Genomic DNA, 19976 nt, shown 5'->3' with positions numbered 1-19976 from the left:
GACTGCTGGGGTCTGTCCTGGACTGTCTGTGCAGGGCTGAGGGCTGGACTCGGTGATCCTTCTGAGTCCCTCCCTCAGCGCAGCCGCGCCGGGCTCTTTCACGGGGGCGGGGCTTGTCTGCAGCTCTACAGGGCTGGCGCCGCTGATTGGCTGTGCCTGAGGCGCTCGGGCGCCGCTGATTGGCAGCCGCCGAGGGCGGGCGAGGGCGAGGCCGCTTCCTCAGCGCGATGGCGGCAGGGCCGGGGCCGGGTTTGGAGCTCGCCCTGCGCAGGGCGGTGGTGGCGCTGGGCCGGGCGGGGTCCGCGGAGAGCCCGGCGGGGACCGCGGAGGGCCCGGCGGCGGCGCTGGGCACGGTGCTCTCCGCTCTGTCGGCTGCGGGCGGCCCGGCCGCGCTCGGGGAGCGGGAGCGGGCGCAGTTCGGCGCCTTTCTGCGCAGCCTGGCCCGGGCGCCCGGCGCGGCGCGGCCCGAGGGCGAGTGGCAGCGCTGCTTCCTCGAGGGCCCGCCCGGCCTCGCCCTCTGCGTCCTGCTGGAGGCGCTCGGCTCCGCGGGGTCAGTGCGGTCCCCCGAGGCCGGGCGGGGGTCTGGGGTGCCCGCCGGGGATGGGGTGGGCACGGGCAGCCCTCGCGCTGCCCTGAGCCCCGCACAGCCCAGACGCGGTACGGGGCGTCCCGCAGTCACGGGGCTCCCTCGGGCCTGGTTATTGAATGTGCTGAAGCGTTTAGAGCCGAGGAAACCGCCGATACTAAGGGATTAAAACCGCTTTGGTTTTAACTTTGATTTTTTGTAGAATTCATTGTAACAGAGCAGCGGCGTTTCAGTGGTGAGACCACAAGTGAAGAGCAGTTGTTCGCGCCTCTCATTTGTACCATTCGAGGGGCAGGGCCTCAGAGCCGTCTCTCCCTTGCAGCCCCGGGCTGGCTCCGCGGGAGGCGGCGGCGCTGCTGGAGCGGTTCGTGCGGGAGGGGCGGCTGCGGGCGCTGCTGTGGGACGCGTGTCAGCACGGCGGGGCCCCGGAGTCGCAGGACGCCCTGCTCGGCAGGATCGTGTGTCTGCCTGAGCACGTCAGCAACAGCCTCCAGGGGAAGAACCCGCCAGTGTTCTTCCCACAGAACTACTTCCCTCTCCTGGGCACTGCAGTTCTCCAGGTGCTGCAGAAGATCTCCGAATCTCTGCGAGGTAAGGAAGGACTGTGCCGTAGGGATGACTTTTCTGAAGAAATGTTTTGTGCATGAACCCCTTGGCTGCTGCTTGAAATACAGATGATGAGTTGCAGAGCATCACGTTTCTCCTTCAGGCTATCCTAAAAGCATAAGATCCTAGGGATGAGGAAAATAGGCGAGGCCTTTTGAAATCTCGCTGAAAGCAGTAACTCTACAAGTGATTTAACAGCAGTATCTGTTGCTAAAGCTTGGTTGGGGTCACTTGGTATGCGCTGAGGGAATTGTACGAGAGATTTAAATGGTGCTGATAAACCAGTGGCTTTGTTACCTTCGTGTTAAAAGGGAGACTGAGCTGCTTTAGCCTTCTGCCTGTCACTGTGTAAACAATACCGAGTGCTGGTTTGTGCCTGAAGGCAGGTGGTGGAGGGAGGAAGAGATGCTGCTTGAAGAGAAGAAGTTAATCTGTGTTTTCAGGCTTCAGCGCTTTCAGAAGTTTCTGCACTTCTTCCTGGAGGTTGGTTGGGGGATGCTGGTGATGTGCTTGTTAAGCTCCTCCTGTCTCTTATCCCAGGTGGCTTGGACTGCTCCATCTCTTTTGTTTCCCATGTCCTGGGGAAGGTGTGTGTTCATGGAAGGCAAAGTGAGTGTTTTACAATGCTCTTCTGGGGAGAGGGAAAGTGTTTTAATGTATTAGTGTGGGAGGATGACTGTGATGGTGACCAATGGAAGGAGTGGGACGCTGACCAGTTGATTCGGAGCTGTCCTGAGCTGGGCTGCACAGGCTGCCCTCTGCTCTTAAAAACTGAAGGGGAGAACATCCTCATCAGGAGGAGACTCAGGATGGGGGTCGGAGTCTGCTCCCGGGGAACAAGGAGAGGGACAAGATGAAACAGCCTCGAGTTCTGCCAGGGGAGGTTTAAACTTAATTTTAGGAGAAACTTCAGGCCCTGGCACAGGCTACCCAGGGCAATGGTGGAGTCACTAAATCCCTGGAGGGATTTAAAAGCTCTGTGGATGTGGCACTTGGGGACATTGTTTAGTGGTGGCCTTGGCACTGCTGGGTTATTGTTGGGCTCAATGTTCTTAACTTTTCCAGCGTAAGTGATTCCATGATTCTCTTCTGTGATTTCTACTACAGGAGCAGTTTAGAACTGCAAACTGTATGTTGCATTTTTTGATATTGAAATTTGCAGGCTGACCTCGAGTCCGTTGCCCCCGTCCTGCCCTCCTGGGGTATTTAGTGTTTTCTCTTCTGCTGCAGAGGAAGTTCTGGGTGTTCTGGTGCCCCACCTGACGGAGCTCACCCAGTCAGACTGCATCTGGCAGAGGATCTGCTGGCGGCTGGTGGAGTGTGTGCCAGAGCGCTGGATGGAGCCAGTGGTCCTTGGCTTTGTCCAGAGAGCACCTGGGTAAGAGCTCTGCTTTCTCCCTGATCCAGAGCAAAGGCTGGGATTTTGTCACAAATACTTGCACAATCAGTGTCTGAAAGGTGCTGTTTTTGTGTAGGTGGTTTTTTACAGTGACATTTCCTGAGAGACTCAAGGGGTAAAGTAGTTGATTTTTGCCTCTCAGGTAGAACCTATACCAGTCCTTAAGGATCTGCACTGTGGCCTGCAGTGGAAAAACAGTCTTTGCCATCACTGGATCACTAAGTTTTTAGAGGTGTTCTAGAGACTTGGTTGCCAATAGCTGCTCTCAGTTTTTCCTATGATTAGGAGTAGCATGACAGCAATTACATGGATCCCTGATTTTTGTTGTTGACCTGTCTTGTTAGGGCAGACGCCTTGTCCAGATTGCTGGGGAACCTGGTTGTGAAGAACAGGAAGGCTCAGTTTGTGGTGACGCAGAAGGTGCTGCTCTTGCAGTATGGCCACACGGTGAGGACTGTGGGGAACAGCTCTGCAGGAGGGGCTGGTTTTCCCCAGTGCTGATGGGATTTTTTAGCTAAGCTGTTACTCTTCCTGAGTAAGATGAATTTATTCCAAAATGAGCCCTCAGTGTGTCCACATGTGTGCAGCTGTTTACTGACAGGGGAGGGTTATGAGGAGAGAGTGGTGAATGGCTGCTTTGAAATCATGGAATTCACGTGCTCAGGGTTGATGGAGATTGGCAGAATTACTGTCCTCCTCCTCTGGAACCAGGTGGTTGTTTGCACATGGTTTCAGTGTTCTGGGGAGCTGGAGACATTCAGTTATTTAGAATCTGAAAGAGGAGACTGAAACAGCCATGACCCACCCTCGGGGATAAGAATTAGATAACAGAGATGAGGAGAGGACTGTCGGTTTTCTTCCTGTGCACCTGAGTTTGTCATGAGGTGTTAGGAAGTGTTCTGTGGCTCATACTATTGTGAGAGATGTTCTCTAGACTTGATGAGTTCTGTGTTTGCCTGGGACTGTGCTGGTTTTGTTGGTGAAAACACTGTGTTGGATTCCTGTCATGCTTTCCCATGTGTTTCATCAGCAACTGCATAGGGTTGTTTCTTAAAATTTGCTTACTTTTCTGTCTCTGAATGTCATCAGAATGAAGGTTAATGTAGTAAAAACGCAGCCCTGTGTGTGTTGGGTGACAGCTTCTTGGCCAGTTAAAGCAAGAGCCGTGGTTGTCGTTGCAGACAGCGGTGCTGCAGAACCTCCTCGGGTACCTGTCCCTGGACAGCCTCCGGCGGGCCCTGCTGCTCAGGGTGAGGATCACCAGTGTCCCTGATGAGGTGTCTGATGGAGAACACTCTGCTCTGCGTGTCTGGGGGGTGCACAGTTCTGGGACTCCTCCAAGACCCTTTGGTTGCTGTTGATGAGAGTGAGGGAAGCCCTAACACATCACAAGTAAACAGCGGTACACAAATCAAAGCTTACTGCACTGCTGGCATTAGTTTTTCATATTTAACGGGTAAATTGTCTGGTAAATTAGCAAAACTAATGAGGTTTGGATTCTGACTGATGTTCCATGTCCTCTGTCCTCCTCAGCTTCCTCTCTCACCCTGTTTGTGTGGCTGGGCAGGTGGCAGCAAGCAATCGAGTTGGTGGAGGGCTGTCTGTGTGCCAAATGGTCGATGCTTCAGAATCTCTCTCATCTACATTTTCCTCAGTGGGGATGGCAGATATTTTTCCTCTCCAAGTCAGCAGTGTGATGGAACTTCTGTGAAATTTGTGTATCTGGAAATCTCTGCCATTTTGTCAAATAACTTTTTTTCCACTGGTTACATGTTCTAAAATGATCTGGAAATACTGAAAGCTATTTAAAATTGGACTAAAACCAGATAAAACAATATGCTATCATACTGGGTTTTGACAATAATACATAATGCTTTGCATATAGTATTTATTTATCAGAAATAAACATTTATCACTTTTAAATTTAAAACCCCATTATATTTTACAATATCTTAAATGAAGATCAAGTGGAGTTCTCAGGTGGTCAAACACAGTATGCTTTGGACCCTGAAACACAAAGTTAGCTCTGTTTGTAGGGAAAGTAAAAATGTGCTTCAAGAAATAACTGCTGTGTAGAAAAGATCCATTTCAGGCCAACCTGAATTCTCTGATTCAGGTGCTGCAGGAGCTGCTGGAGACCTGGGGCAGCAGCAGTGCTGTGAAACACTCCCCACCTGAGCAGCAGCTGTACATTAGCAAGGCCATCCTCATCTGCCTCTCCCACCTGAAGGAGCCTGAAATCGAGAGCTGCAGACAAGGTGAGGTCCTGTGAGAAGCAGAGCTTGGATTTGTTTAGCAGAGAGTCTTACTGGGAGCAGAAAAACACCTTGTTCTGATCTGTGGATAAGCACAGTGGTCCCACCTTGTCCTTGGCAAACAGGGCAACCTGCTGGAATCCTCTTTTGCATGGACATTATATAATTCTGAGTGCATGGCTTTAAGTTATGGAATTGGAGAAGCTTATCTTTTCCCTAGGGTTCTTACCTAGCAGTGGTTTAGGAACCCCAGGGTTTTGTCACAGGAAAACAAGGATTGACTCTGGGACTGGTGTGATTTGAGATTTATAGGTTTAACCTTGGAGCATGGGTACAGCTCCAGAAGGGCTGAGGAAGGTATCTGAGGGTTTGGTTGGTGTCTGAATGTCCATTTGCATTTCTCTGTGTCACTGCTTCCCTCTCCTGAGCTGAGCAGGGATGGTGAGTCACTGGCACAGGCCTCCTGTTCAGTGTTCTCACGGTGTGCAGCTCACTGGGGTCCTGGTTCGAAATCTCTGCTTTTGTTGCAATGAAGTGCTGTACAATGTCTAGAATTACTTCTCTGTGTGTGTGGCTTATGGGGTGTGCAAAGGCTTGCTCCTCTCTTTCATTCTAGAATTAACTGTTCTTTAGGTGAATAAGTGACCTGATATGTACTTACAGTACTGTAGTTTTATAGTCAGTTTTTTTGTCTGACAGCTTTTGAAAAGGTAAACTTTCTGAGATGGAGGTCAGTCTGACAGTAGTAAGCCTGCCTGGTAAAGCTGGCAACCAGCATCCTCTGTGGGCTGAGAAATACTTGTGTCATCTGCTTGTCTGAACTTACCCAAGTGGCTGGGGAAATCTCTCTCTCTGATTGTATTGCTCAGAACCTGTAGCTTCCTCAAAACGTGGCTTTTTATTTAAGTGACTTCAAAGCACTCTAAAACCAAACTAACAATTGACTTGACCTACCATCCTTTTTGTGTTTCAGTGAAAAACAAAATATTGCCATTTGAGAATATATTCTGATGTTTTGTTGCCTTTGTACCCCGTGGAAGGGCGTGGGCCTCCTGTGCTGGTGCTGCCCCTGCAGAGTGGGGAGGCACAGTCCATGGGCTATTTCTATTCAGTACTGGGTGGTGAGTGGGTAAAGCTGCTCTCGGGAGAGCTGGGTGTTCATTTCTGTCACTGTTTTATGCCCCATGTGTTGGTTGGTTTCTGCAGAGCTCCTCACGAGCATGCTGGAGGGTGTGAAGTGCCACTTGGACAGCAGTCTGCCACAGCTCCGGCGGCTGGGAATGGTGGTGGCAGAGAGCATCAGCTCCAGGATAAACACGGAGGGGCCTGTCCTGAAGTTTGAGGTGAAAGTTTGAATTAAATTTGACTGATGGGTGGGGCTTATCAGAAATAAAAGCTTTGAACCGCGTGATCAGGGCATTTTAGCACTTCTTTTATTGGAAATAAGGAGGGGCAGCAACACCTTCAAAAAGAGAGGATCTCTGTTTACAAAAGACAATTGTATAGGAAATGGTCGGGTGGCTGAGGGTGACCTCAGGAGTGCAGTCTGCACTCCTGCAAGCTGCAGAGTTCAGAGTAAACTGTTGGTAATAAAAGAAGTTTACCATATTGTATGAGGGAATCAGAATCTGGCCCATAGGAATTGAGAAGGAACTTCAAACCTAACCCAGTAGTGAGCATTTAGTCCCTGACATGGTGGGAAGACTTGCTCTGAGCTGGGATTTTCAAGACTGATATGGAGATACATACTCTGTTCTTTCCAGTCGAGTTTTTGTGACCTATCTGATTAAATCACATTAATTCTTTAAAAGCCTTTAAAAATCCCTCGTGTCACATTGCCATTTATTAAATGTCTTAAAGGTGAAAGTTACATTCAGGCAAGGTGTGATCAGGTACTACTGTTAAATACAGGGACAAAGATGACATATGCAGAATAAATGCAGTGCTGCTGGCAGCACAGGGATTGAAGCAAATGGGATTGGTGGGGATTCATCTGCTCATGGTCCACGTGCAGTACAGGGTGAAATGTATGCTGGGCATATTTGCAGTAAGTAAAGAGTGCAGCAACAGTTTTTCTGAATATCTAGTATGAAGAAGACGATGAAACAAGAGAACTGAAGTCCCTTCTGGTGCCAACTCCATCACTGTGTGTTGTCCCCAACCTTCCAGATGATGAGTAAGTTATGGCTACTATTCATGCCATCTTTTTGCCCTTCTCCATGCCTTTTTGGAGTTACAAGCGAGAACTGTGTACAGTATTCAAGATGTTTTATATATTCTTAAGCATTATAATGTACCTTCTTCTTACAGTGCAGTGTAGTTACATTAAATTCATAATTCAAATGGTAGCATGTATTAAAATATCCTGTTTGATAGGTGCATGTGGTGAACCTGTGGTGCAAGGCTCTTGTTGTGCCCCTGGGTGCCATCAAAAGGGTTTCTGTTTGCATCTTGGAGATGTGACATTTGGGCCATGTGCCCCCATCTGTGACAAAAATCTGCTGCATCTGTCAGCGCTCTGAACTTCCAGGGCATCTGCTGAGGCTCTTGGCAACACTCAGTTTGATCAGCAGAGGAATGAAGCACTTCAATGTTGTTAGCAGATGAAGGTGCCCTCCAGGGGCACCCCCAAAGCACTCCAGGGGAGTACAAAACATGTATTGTTCCAGGGCATGAGCAGCACAGACAGCTGTTAGAGACAGCTTTTGAGAAGCAGAGAGATGAAAGGACAATGCCAAAGTCCACAGAAATACACAGACACAGGAAAAATATTCTCAGTTATTCCAGTCATCCTATTAGCACTAGTTAAAAATGGTTTTGTCCCATTTCATAAAATCATGGGATGGTTTGGGTTGGAAGAGACCTTAATCCTCCTTCCACCCCCCTGCCATGGGCAGGAGCACCTTCTACTATCCCAGGTTGCTTCAAGTCCCATTCAAACTGGCCTTAAACACTTCCAGGGATGGGGCAGCTACAGCTTCTCAGGGCAACCTGTGCCAGGGCCTGCCCACCCTCACAGCCAGGAATTTCTTTGCAATATCCCATCTAAACCCACTGTCAGTTCGGTTTCATTCACAGCTCCAAATCTGGTGCAGGCCAGTGGGATTGGCTATCACAGCCTTTCCTTAGCAGTCCCAGGTACAGGGAAGTGTAGGGAACACAGCAGATGAGCCAGCTTAACTTTTGTTATTCATTGCTCTTCTGTGAAGAGATTCTGCTTTTCTCCCTTCCCAGGACTTTTCTCCTGCCAAGCTGGCTGTGAGACTGCAGCAGGAATAATTATCTGCTGTTCTGTTCAGGCACCAGAGGTTGGTGGGGTGGGGAGTTTCTTCCTTATGAGTAAAGGACTGTTACTATGTTCATTGAAAAAAATTCTTGTTCCTTGCAGCAGGAGTGAGAAAGCAGGGGCTGCACTGCCATCGGTACCAGAAAACAACAAGAAATCCCAGGCAGCAGCCCCTGTGATGCCAGATGAGGAGTCAGATACTGAGCTTGACAGGTATGGAGCAAGAAACTGGGAGGAAATGGAAAATAAATGGCAGATGTGAGGAGAAGGGAGCTATCCGTACCTGCATTTCTTGGCAAATGTGATTTCTGACCTTGCTCAGCTGAGTGATTTGCAGCAGAGCAGGGCTTTGCATGGGAAATTGCACACAAGTATGTCAGTCGATAAATTAAGCACAGCCCACATTGTGTACAACCACCATATTTATTCCATTTGACTTAGATACATGTTTCCTGGAAATTGGGGATAATTTTAATAGTGAACCTGCCTTATTCTGTCACTATATAAAGAAATATGTCAATAAATAAAGAAATCTCAAGAGCCAGCTTCTTGGTCACCTGACTCCTTCCTGCCCTGGACCAGGAGATCCAGTTGCAGATCTGGTCACAGAACTGCTCTTTCCCTCAGAAATTCCTAGAATTCCTAAGGACCCTCTCAGGCCAGGCTTCAGCAGTGCTGCTGGGTGATACAGGAGTGGTGGTGTTATGACAGTGTATGTGCTGGTTCTTTCTCTTTGTGTCTAACTGGGGAAAGCCAGAACATCTGCACCCCATGAACAAACCCCTGCCTTTATTTGTTTTCCAGTGATGACGACCTCGTTCCTTATGACATGTCAGAGGACAAAGAGCTGAAGATGAAGGCTCCTGTGTACATCCGAGACTGCATTGAAGGTAGGAGATTTTGCGCTGAGTTTTTATCTGTTTCTTACCAGGTGAGGGGAGAGTGATCTCTGGGTAGCTTAATTTTTTCTGAGCTAATTTGAGGAAGCTGTAGGATTTCTGAGTAGTTTCAGTTAAGTTCTTGATGCTGGGTCAGTGGTACCTGCCTGTACCAGGACAAAGGATTGGCAGCAGGAAGCTGGGGTATGTACACCAAGCACAGGCAACTTAATAACTTTTGTTTATCTTTTGGTTACCTTCAGTTCTGACAGGATCTGAAGATGTGGACAAATGGGAGGCTACAGTCAAGGCTCTTGAGAGCTTGATTCGGAGGAATCCAGCAGCAACAAGAGAGGTGAAGTAGCAGGACCAGGTTACCAGTGGGCTGCAATACCAGAGGGCTGTCATGAGGAGAAAAATGTGCCAATGGAACAGCAGGCTAGGCTAATGTGTACCTGGGTTTAAGGTACACATTCCCAAGCTTCCAGCTTGGGAAGGGAAATAGATGGAAATAGTTGCCTTGAAGGTGAGGCTCTGGAGCACAAAGAAGCAGCAAAGGTGGTGGCAGCCCCATGGTATCCAGCAGCTCCAGCACTCAGAATGAAACATGCTGCAAGGAGAGCTGGCCTCTATGAGGAAGCTCCATGCTTTGTGCTGGGCAGGAAAAACATCAGAAATGCAGATTACAGAGCAACCATTTTGGATTTTGAATTTAAATTCAATTTAATTGTTAATCCCTAACAAAAAGGGAGATAAAATCAAATGGCTTTCCCTTTTGCTTGTAGAAGCATAATGTCTTCTGAGGGGAATAGATGGATTGTATGGTCAAGATGAGAAGCTGAGGTGAGAGGAGCCTGGGACAAGGTCACTGTGCAAAGAATCCTCACCACCACCTGCTAGTGAACACGTGAAGGTGGCAGAGACACAGGCTGAGAAAGGGAAGGGGTGTGGTCCTGTACCCTTTAACCCATCAGCTGTCCTATATCATGATGCCACCACTTCTCCAAAAAGCTTAAGTGAATCTGGACAGAGAATTGGCAGACAGGGGGGTTGCTCAGGGTTTTGAGAAGTCTGTCATTTGGTTTAATGTGTTTTCTCTCCCTCCTAAGTGATGGACATGTTGCCTATATGGAATGTCTTTTTTAAACATTAGAAATGGTGTGTAAATCCTATGAGGGGGGAAACTTTCCACCATCAGAGATTTGATTCCTTTTTTCATGTTTTGAGCAGGTTAGTGTGGAGCTGGCAAAAATATTACTGCATTTGGAGGAGAAAAACTGCATTGAAGGCTTTGTGGAGCTCCGTCAGAGAGCTCAGGTCGCTGTTTTAACCACAGATCCAATACCTGTGAGTCCTTCTTGCTGCTTTCTTTTTTTCAGTTGAGGCACAGGCAAAAACTGGAAGCAGCTGAAGTCTCTTGCTGGTTTGATAGATGCAACTCTCCTGTCAGTGGGTAGAACAGGTAGATCAGGTCTGACATTTATGCAGCTGAAGAATCTGCAACGAATGACTGAAAAAGAGGAAAGAGAAAACCGTCAGAGTGGAGGGACTGTTTGAGGCTGTTGGTAAGAGTGTACCTGACAAGGCAGATCAGATAAGGGCTTGTACTGAGGGTGACATATAGAGGGGAGCTGAGGCACAAAGGGCTTCTGTAGAGAAAGGCTTCACTGGTGATTGTAATCATGGAATCACAGAACTGTTTGAATGGGAAGGGACCTTTAAAGCTCACCTCATCCCACCCCCTGCCATGGGCAGGGACACCTTCCACCAGCCCAGGTTGCTCCAAGCCCTGTCCAACCTGGCCTTGGACACTTCCAGGGATGGGGCAGCCACAGCTTCTCTGGGCAACCTGTGCCAGGGCCTCCCCACTCTCACAGCCAAGAATTTCTTCCTTACATCCAATCTAGATCTATCCTCTGCCAGTTTAACACCCTTACCCTTCATCCTCGTAAAAAGCCTCCCTCCATCTTTCCTGTAACTCTCTTTAAGTACAGAGAGGCCACAATGAGGTCTCCTAGCTCCCATGGCAGTTTTTTGGATACCTCTGCATAGAAGGAACAGAAAAATTACAAAACCCCATGTGCCATTTACTTCCTCTGGGAGAATCTGGAAGTGTCTGAATTTCCCCTGTTTACAGAGCATGTCTCCTCCCTTCTCTTGGAGGCCTGCTGTTACTTCACAGGAAGAGGGCCCTGTGAAATGAAATGTGTTTAGAGTTAGTAGGGAGTTGTTTCCAGCCTGGGTCTACGTTCACTGTACCCTGATTTTTCTGTACAGGTCTCAAAGTACTTGATCTCCCAGTTCTACTCTCTCAACTACAGTCTCCGTCAGCGCATGGACATCCTTGATGTGAGTGCTTTCACTTCCCACTTCCCTTTGTTGCACCAGTGCTGAGGTGCAGTGGGGTTACCTTTCATTCCTCGTGGGAGGAGGCAGAGGAATCTCTTAAGTTTGTATTTGTGCCTGGCATTCCCCTCTCATTCCTAACCCCGCTACACTCCATGACACGGGGATCCCTCCCCACAGAATGCAGAGCATGTGTTGGGCATTTGCCTGGGAGAAGCCACAGTTTTCCTTCCCTTCATCAGTCTGTTCTGTCTTCCTTTCTGAAGGACAATCTGCCCATGCCTCCTTCCACACCTGTGTCTGACAAAGGAGCCACTGCTCTGGTTCAGGGCTCAGTGACCAGTGCTTGGCCAGTGCCTCGAAGCCAGGTGGCTGTTGGGGTTCAGTTCCCTGCTGTTCTTCACTCTAAACCTGTTGTGCCTTTCTGCCTTGTTGCTTCTGTCAGTTTGGGGTGCAGGGGACTGTTGTTCCGTAGGAGTTACCCTTTTACACTGAACATCTGTTTCATCCAGGTACTGGTTTTGGCAGCTCAGGAACTGTCCTGTCCCAAACTCCATGGGAAGCCCAAGGATTCTGATACCCAAAAGCCTCGTATCCAGCTCCTTCCTGGAAGTGACAGTTCTAAGGACTGGAGAAGAATTGTTGATGAGAGGATCAAAAGCAAGACTCGGAGGTTTGCTACGGTGAGGCCAGGGCAGAAACAAACTAAGGTCAAATCCAGCAAAAATAGGGGCACTCAGAGCTGCTGTAGTTCTGTCTGGAAAGAGGAAAAACCTATGGAAGTGGGCCCGATCCAAAGGAAAAACTCTATAACTTCTAATGTAAATAAGTAGTATCTGGCTGAATTTTTTGGTGCAGAGTACCAACTCCTGCAGCCCTCTCCCAGCAGGGAGAGGAAAATAATCCTGGAACTGCTTACCTGGCTTTAAAGGGATGGCTGTTCTGAGCTTGTCTGGCCACTGCAGGGAGCTGTGACTGCACCTCCCAGATCCCAGGCTAGCTGCCTCTGGACTGGACTGCCTCAGCCTTCCTATTTTCCAGAGAGATAAACTGATGACAGTTTCCTAGTTCCCAGAATTCCCCTGTGGTTCAGCCTGGAGAGTATGCTTTGCAAAACCCTTTACCCCTTGCATGTTCCTGTTCCTTATATCTAACCCCGCAGTATTGAGCTATATTGTACTGAAATGTTTAGCTGTGGAGAGGATCTGAAGTGGGAAGTGAGCAATCCAGTCAGGAAATTGATAGCCATGGGTCTACAAGCAGTGGCTGGCAATGGGCTGGCTGCAAGGAATCTGTTGTCATGGCAGTGTCCAGTGAAGTGGAAGAGCTGGGTGCTGCATCTTGTGTCTAGACTTCATTTTTTTCCTCTTGGACAGGGTCAGTGTCTCGTGGAACCAGCTTCCAGCCCAAACCAGTTCAGTCCTGTTGCTGGGCACTTCTTCTTTCCACTGATCCAGCACTTTGACAGGTGAGTGTGAACACCCTGGGGTGTGGGTGTGGCAGCTGCCAGAGTGAACCTTTCTGCTTGTTCTCTTTCCTCAGAGCAGCAGCAGCTGTGCAGGAGCCCAGTGACACAGCACTGACACCGGGGTCATTCACAAAGCTTGGGAAGGCCTGTGGGGCAGGAGTGTGTGGGACCCTGCAGAAATAAGATCCATCATGAGGGATAATCTTACAGACAAACGATTTTGGCAGCACCACACCAGTTGTCTTGGCTGAGCCTCCACTGTGGGAGGTTCACACAAACCACTCACACTGAAGTCTGGAACCAAAGTTAACTCTGTCTCAGGTTGAGCCTGTATAGGACACAGGACATGGTCAGTCCCTTCAGTCTTTGCTAACCTAAGGACAAGTGATCAATTCCATGATAATCAGGATAATCCATGATAATAGCAGTTGTAAGGGTATGGCAGAGAGGGCCGTTTTTGCCTGCAGGTTTTTCCAAGTAAAGCCTATTAGTAAAATGTGTGATAGCTGCTGTAAGAGTAGAGAATGTTGCTGTGGGAGATACTGGTCTGGGGTAAAACGTGAGAGCAAACACCTGTGGGCTGTGTTAAGCTGGTAGTGACTGTATAATGACTGTTGTAGGGATTCAGGCTTAAGGGGGACAATTCCCCCTCCATAACTCCCCAGCTGTTCCAAAGATGCACTGATCAGCCTTCTCCCTGCTACAGACTCTTGTGTCTTGCCCTTGCAGGCCTTTGACAACGTTTGATCTCCTGGGGGAAGATCAGCTGGTCCTCGGAAGGCTGGTGCACACTTTAGCAGTGCTGATGTACTTGGCTGTCAACACTGTGGTAAGGAAGGGCAGAGGGCGGGGCAGACTTCCAGCCTGGGAACTCCGGGTGCCTTCTGGAACAGCAGTGCTCTGGGGCCTGCTGCACTGGGCTGGCAGCAACTCTGGGTTGTGTGGGCTGACAAGTTGGGAAAGGGGCTGGGGCACATCGGTCAGAAAAGAGACACTGGCTTCAAGCCCCACCCCTGCACTCTGTTTTACCTCTTGTAGAAAAGATGTCAGCTGCTTTGGGGGGTTGGGCACATTATTTCACTTTGCTGCCAAAGTTTCCTCATCTGTAAAATACATTTGATTGTAGCCCTGATCTTTACAAAGCCTTTGTTCAAGGACCATTTGGTCAATGCTCCCAGGCACAGGGTGGGATTGATGGGGTGTCCTCTGCAGGGGCAGGGGTTGGACTTGATGATCTTTGGGTCCCTTCCAGATCAGGACACGCTGTGACTCTGGGGGGTGGTGTGGATAGGAAGGTGTTCAGTGCTGTTACAATCCTCTTTTGCAGGCAGTGACAGCAATGGGAAAGGCACTGCTGGAGTTTGTTTGGACTCTGCGTTTCCACGTGGACTCGTGAGTTACTGTAGTTGTGTACTTTCATTTCTGATCAGCTGTGAGCCAGCCTCCAGCCATGGTCTGTCTTTGTGTAAGACTAGCACCTGACGCAGGGTGTCAGAGACTTAATGCATTAACTCTCTGCTCTCCTCCAGCTGAGTCTAATGCCAGACCAACACATGAACTTGGCTGGTGTCTGCTAGTGTGGCAGCACAGCCATTACCTGTAGAAAGCTTGACAAATTTCCTGACCACCTGTCCAAGTGATAGTTTCATCTGTGTTTACTCAGGGAGCTCAGAAAACTTTAGATTCAATTCCAGCATTCAGCCTTGGAAAGGAATTAAGACATGTAACCAAAAGGCTGTAACCATCCAGTGTTTGGTTTGATCTCAGACTTGTCCAGGGCTCTCAGTTATGTCAGACTCCTGCACCACATCATGGCAAGGGCTCTGGATGTGGGCACCCTGCCAGTTGGTGCATGATTACACCCCTAATCAGCAGGAATGTGGCAATAAGTCATCATACCTTTTGAAACTGAAGAGCTCCTGAGGTGAGAAAATCAAGGTGCAGGCTCTAACCAGTTCTTCTCCACAGGTATGTGCGCCAGGGCCTCTTGTCCTGTATCTCCTCCCTGCTCCTCAGTGTCCCTGCAGAGCTGCTCCTGGCAGACATGACAGAGGAGCTGCTGGAGACTCAGTCCTGGCTGGGAGGTAAGACATGTGGGGTACACCAGTGCTTTTCTGGTTAGTGTGCGGTCTGTGTGCAGCATCTCTTCGACTGTGAGGGCAGCAGTGATGCCCTGGCCTTGTGCACCTGAGATTTGCATGATCAGCAAGTGGCAGAGCACCCTGCATGCTGCAGGGGTGGAGTACGCAGGTACTTGAGGCATGAGGCAAGAGCTGTGTGTGGCATTTCAAACCATGGCCGTCCTCACAGGCCAACCAGAAAAATCCCCAGAAGTATTCTGGCCCCCCCTTCTCTCTCTGAGAGCTGCAGGAAGTATTGTCACATTGCCTGTTACACCAGGCAGTGATTTTGGCCAGAAGTGACACACAAGGCTTGCATGGCCCATTTACACCACGTGCACAGGAGGGGGGTTCGTGCTAAAATCAGGAGGAAGAGGAGCATGGCTCTATCTCTCACTTCCTGTTGCTGATGGAAAGAACAACCTACAAAACACAGCAGATGACTTTGAATGCTGCACCCAATGCACCCGAGCTCCACACAAGCTGTGTGCTTGGGTTCTGCACAGGTCAGTGCTGAGGTTCTGCAGGGAGCTGGAGCTGACAGAGGAGTAATGCTGAAGCCTCCCCTTTGTTCTCAGGTGACTCCTGTGACTCCCTGTCTGGTGTCCTTCACTGCTCTCTCTCTTGGGGCATGGCTGCCCGCAGGGAGCAAGCAGGAAGTGACACTGAGCCAGCTCTGATCCTGGCAGGCTGGGGAGCTCTGTGCCCTTTGAAAGGAAGAGCTGCCTTGTGGGGCCCAGGAGTTCACTTTTCCCATGCCATGGTGTACTCTCAGGAATCTGCTTGTCTCTGCAGTTAGCGCTGCTGTTACCAAGTGCAGCCTTTCAGGAATGCATTTTCAGCTGGTTTTATTGAGTTATTTGGGGGGGGGGGGGGGAGGAGGATGAGAGAACTGGTAGCAGCTTCTCATGGCTGTAGGGAGTGTAACAGCCATCCCTTTACGTGTAGTGCTTTTGCAGGAAAACTGCACAGTTGATCCTGGTGGGAATGAGCGCAAGGACAAGATCACAGCTGTCATACCAGAGAAGGGAAACTTGCTGTAGGGGTCGTTCAAAAACCTTAAGGAATTCAACTCAACTCCTCCTTTGGTCAGATGCAATCTAAGTGCAATTTAAAGGGTTCTAGAGCTCCTTCCTGGAACACACCTGCGTCTTGGGCTGTGCCTTTGCTGTTTGTTGTAAGCTTGTTGGTAAATGGCTGCACAGGGAGGCACTGGGTGCTCCCTGCTGATCCTCCAGGTCAAGTGTGACACTGGAGTCCTACTTCTGTGACTGAATCACGGGTCTGAGCTCACGGATTTGCTGTTTCTTCATGACTCCTCCAGACAAGATTTGCAAGAGGTGTTACATGGTAGCTGTTCTGTGGCTGGGAGTGACCAGCTGCCCTGCACAGGAGCCTCGTGGCTGCTTTGGGTTTCAGATTAAAGCCCTGCCTTTCTCCTGCCATGGCCAAAGCACAGTGATGAACACTGGGATAGGAAATGTTATCTGTGAAGTGTTGAGTAGAAATCCACAAATCTGCTCCAGTTCGTAGTTACACCAGGGCCTCCACAGACTGCTGTAGTGACCCTGGGACTGTGTCTGTTCTTCAGCCCTCGGGCTGCCACCAGAACTGTTCACAGCGTGGACTAAGAAACTACTTCAGTCACTGTCATGGCACTATCTGCTTACTGGATGCTTTGGGACATTTCAGCTGGGGGGAGATGTGAGAATCCACCTTGCACTTGTCCATCCTTGCCCTTAGTGCCATGCTGAACCTACTGGTGAGCAGCCTGATCCTTCCCAGGGGAGGGAGGGAATACCTAAGCACTTCTAGGAAATGGTTCCTTTGATTCCTCAGCAGCTGCCTTTGAGGGAATTCCCCACCCCTTGCAAGTTCTCTGGAGCTGTGTCATGGCTAAGTGTGGTTTCTGTCAGGGCCCAAAGGATACTCTGGTGCCCTGTGCCTCCCCTGCAGTGTCAGCAGTGCCAGGTCCAGGCTTATGGAACAGAAACAGCACCAGCAGTGCTGGGAGCTTTTGGGCTTGTTCCAATCTGCCTCGTAACCTCCCCTTTTGCCTTCTGTAGAGGGAGTGTGGAAGCAGCTTGGGGCAGCTCTCCCTGTTATAAATAGCCTGCTCCTGGCCGTGAGTCATGTGTTTGGGCTGACAGTGCCGGGCTCCCAGCACACAGCTCGTGCGTACAGGATATCCTCACACAGGCTCCCTGCTCTTCCAGGCTCCCCTGCTCAGACATCCTGCGTGCATCCTGGTTGGGACTTTGCAGGCCTGTTAAGGGCCCCTGGAATAACAGCTGCTGGGAACAGCCTCATGCCTGCCCTAACGTGCTGCATAGCATGGGGAAGAACTCGGTTATCAGAGGACTGGTCTCAGAACAGAGAATGTGGAGCCTACCTCCTTTCCCTGTTGGAATGGCAGCATGGCCCCAAATTGAGGAGGGAGCACTGACCATTCTGAATTGCAGGAATGGCAGAATGGAGACTTTAGGCTTTGGAGAAAGTGGATTTCTAATTACAAGCTGCATTCACGCTTGTAGCTCAGCTGTATGAAGGTTACGTGCAGCTCGAGGGCACAAGCACAAATTCTGGCACGGAAGTTGTCCTGAGGAATCCAAGATCAGACAGTGTCTGTAGTGTTTCAACCCAACTGTTTGTTTCTCCTACAAGACTGACCAGAGCACTGTCCTGTGTGGCAGTCAGGGCTGGGCTGAGCTCATGCTGCTTTAGATGATTGAGTTCATGCATCTCTGCCTTCAGGCCTAGTGCAGGTCCTGCACGTGCTGATGTCCAGCCCAGCCAGGTGCAAATGTCGTTGTGTTTAGTGCCGTGACTGTCAGTGGATAGTGAGAAGTGCTAAGGGCAGTTTTTCCCATTTTCCAGCTCACAGTGGCTGCTTCTTTTGCAGATGTGGTGGAAAAGGATCCTGACGGGGACTGCAGGAGGCTGGCCCTGCAGAACTTGCTGCTAATGGAGAACCTGAAAAAGAAACTTGAAGCTGTCCCTTCCTAGCTGAAAGGGTAACAGAAGTGACCTTTAGCTCGTGCTCTTGCCAGCTGAATGTGTTCGGGCACTGCTGGGGCCTCTTCAGCAGTCACCTGGCTGGAGGAGAGGAAGAAGGGGGAAGGGTGCTGAGCTGGGAGCCAGCGGCTCTGACTTGACATCTGGACTTTGTAGTGGAGGCCAATTGAGTGAGCTCTTGGTATCCGGTACAGCGAGTACAGATGCAGGAAGGCAGCGAGTGCTGCCATCCTCCCCCAGCCCCCACCCAGCTATTTATAACCCTGGCAGGTCTGAGCACTCAGCTAAAAATACGGGGAAGATCTCATGGAGCCTTCTTGTCAGAGAAACAGGAGGGCTGGGGAGAGCCTCTTGCCACTTTGAGCTGCCCCTGCCAAAGGCTCCTGTCCCCCTGAGCAAGCAGAGTTTGGGGTGACGGCTGTTGACCTGCTCCTGGAAGGGGTGGCATGGACTGGCACTGCTGATGAGATGCAAACACTGGATAGCTACACTAAACTGCTGAAAATGTACTGGACCTAACTAACATTCAGATGTTGACCTTAAAATCTCTTCCCCACCCTTCTCCAAAAACAACTTTATATTCACCCCAAGTTCTGAAGCAAGTCACAAACCACAAAAAAGAAAAATCATCTAAGCAGAAGGGCTAGTTGGTAAGAGATGTGTGAGTGAGCTGATTACTGCCCCTTGGTGGGGCAGGGTGACAGGCTGAGAGGTGGGCAGGACCTTGGCTGGTACACTGAGCTTCACTTCTCACAGTCCTGCTTGTGTCAGGGGAGAAATTTGCATCTGAACAAATAACTGGAACAGAGGGGCTTGATGTAACTGGTGTTTGGAGAAGGAGCTTCCCAGTGAGAAAGAAGTTTCACTTGCTCAGAGCAGGGTTTGGACCAGGAGGCATCCAGGGTTGCTTCCAGCCCAGCCATTCCGTGTCTCTGAGGTTTAGCCCAGATGTCTGTAAGTGGTCTGCCCCACCATGACCCTCTAATGTATTTAAATACAGAAGCTTTGGCTGGGGGGGGAAGTCTGCCTTCAGCCTGCAGGAGGGGGAGTTTGACTCGCTTCTAGCAATTATAGATCAAAGTTGTACTTGAAAAGTTTGTCAACTCAGTTTCCACTTCGGTTACTCAGCTCTTTTCTGTATTCAGAAAAAGGCCTGAAAATGCAGTTCTGTTTTTTTCTGTCTCAAATTTATTACAGTACTAAAACCAGCTTTTTAACAGGATGTCTGTATGTTGTGTTTGAGAGAGCCTATTAACTCCAGTACTGTTGCTTGTACAGCCAAGCAGAAAAAATAAATTCCTTGGTAATAACCAAAAAGCCCTGTGACAGCAGTACGTGACTGATCTGGGACCCCTAATGAGGGTGCAACAACTGACTTGGCATTAAAGTCAGCTTTGCAGTGTCAGGAGTCCTCCACTTCATCAGCCACTTCTTCTTCCACCTCCCTGTTGTCCACGCTGCCGTGGCCGGCGTGTGCTGTAGCCAGAGCTGGGCTCATGGGCACGCCTGCCCCTCGCAGCACGGCCTCCAGGGTCTCTGGGGACACGAAGTAGCTCAGGTGGGAGGCTGGAATTCTCTTCTGCATCTCTTCCAGGCAGCGGTAAGCCTAAAGGAATGCAGAGATCACTGTCAGGGCTGCAGTGTGCAGGGCCCCAGTAATCCACTGAATGTGCTTTGCACATCAAAAATGAGGTTAAGCAGCACAGCTGGAGGAGCTCGCCCTTGGCATCCTCACATTCCATCACAGCAGCAGGTCACAGTTCAGCAGGAGCACTGGGGGTGCGTGGCACATCTGCCCTGAAGGAATGATTCACCATTTCCTCAAATAACTGCAGTTTTATAGTTTGCTTTCTTCTCTGGCCAGGTGGCAAATGCAGTGTGGTGTGATTGCTGAGGCCCTCACCCAGACAGACCCTCTGTTCTCATAACTGGGAAGGCTTAAGAATCTACCACCATTTATGCTCTGTGTCCTGGGAGCTTTCTTTTCCTCTTCTCATCCCACAAAGTGAAAAATACA

General features: G+C 49.8%; 2 protein-coding genes across 2 annotated transcripts in view; one reads left to right on the top strand and one right to left on the bottom strand.

Moving 5' to 3' along the window:
- The first annotated feature begins 227 nt into the window (after positions 1-227).
- On the top strand, positions 228-19017 carry TELO2 (telomere maintenance 2). Its single transcript, XM_027902734.1, has 20 exons — positions 228-550; positions 909-1177; positions 1733-1801; positions 2423-2570; positions 2936-3038; positions 3773-3841; positions 4708-4849; positions 6053-6189; positions 6934-7022; positions 8235-8345; positions 8937-9022; positions 9274-9365; positions 10241-10357; positions 11288-11359; positions 11869-12039; positions 12733-12824; positions 13554-13653; positions 14152-14216; positions 14793-14908; positions 17847-19017. The coding sequence occupies exons 1-20, from the start codon at positions 228-230 to the stop codon at positions 17948-17950; spliced, it is 2475 nt and encodes an 824-aa protein (XP_027758535.1). The 3' UTR covers positions 17951-19017.
- A 112-nt stretch (positions 19018-19129) lies between these two features.
- IFT140 (intraflagellar transport 140) overlaps positions 19130-19976 on the bottom strand; it is a 74387-nt gene continuing 73540 nt past the window's right edge. Inside the window, exon 28 of the mRNA XM_027902733.1 lies at positions 19130-19565. Coding sequence (XP_027758534.1) covers positions 19362-19565 — 204 coding nt within the window. The 3' untranslated portion in view covers positions 19130-19361. The remainder of the gene's footprint in view (positions 19566-19976) is intronic.

Source organism: Empidonax traillii, unplaced genomic scaffold (assembly GCF_003031625.1).
Source record: "Empidonax traillii isolate 1590-97213 ecotype Southwest subspecies unplaced genomic scaffold, ASM303162v1 scaffold903:size462939, whole genome shotgun sequence".
NCBI lineage: Eukaryota > Metazoa > Chordata > Aves > Passeriformes > Tyrannidae > Empidonax > Empidonax traillii.
This window is presented reverse-complemented; position numbering and strand designations above follow the sequence as displayed.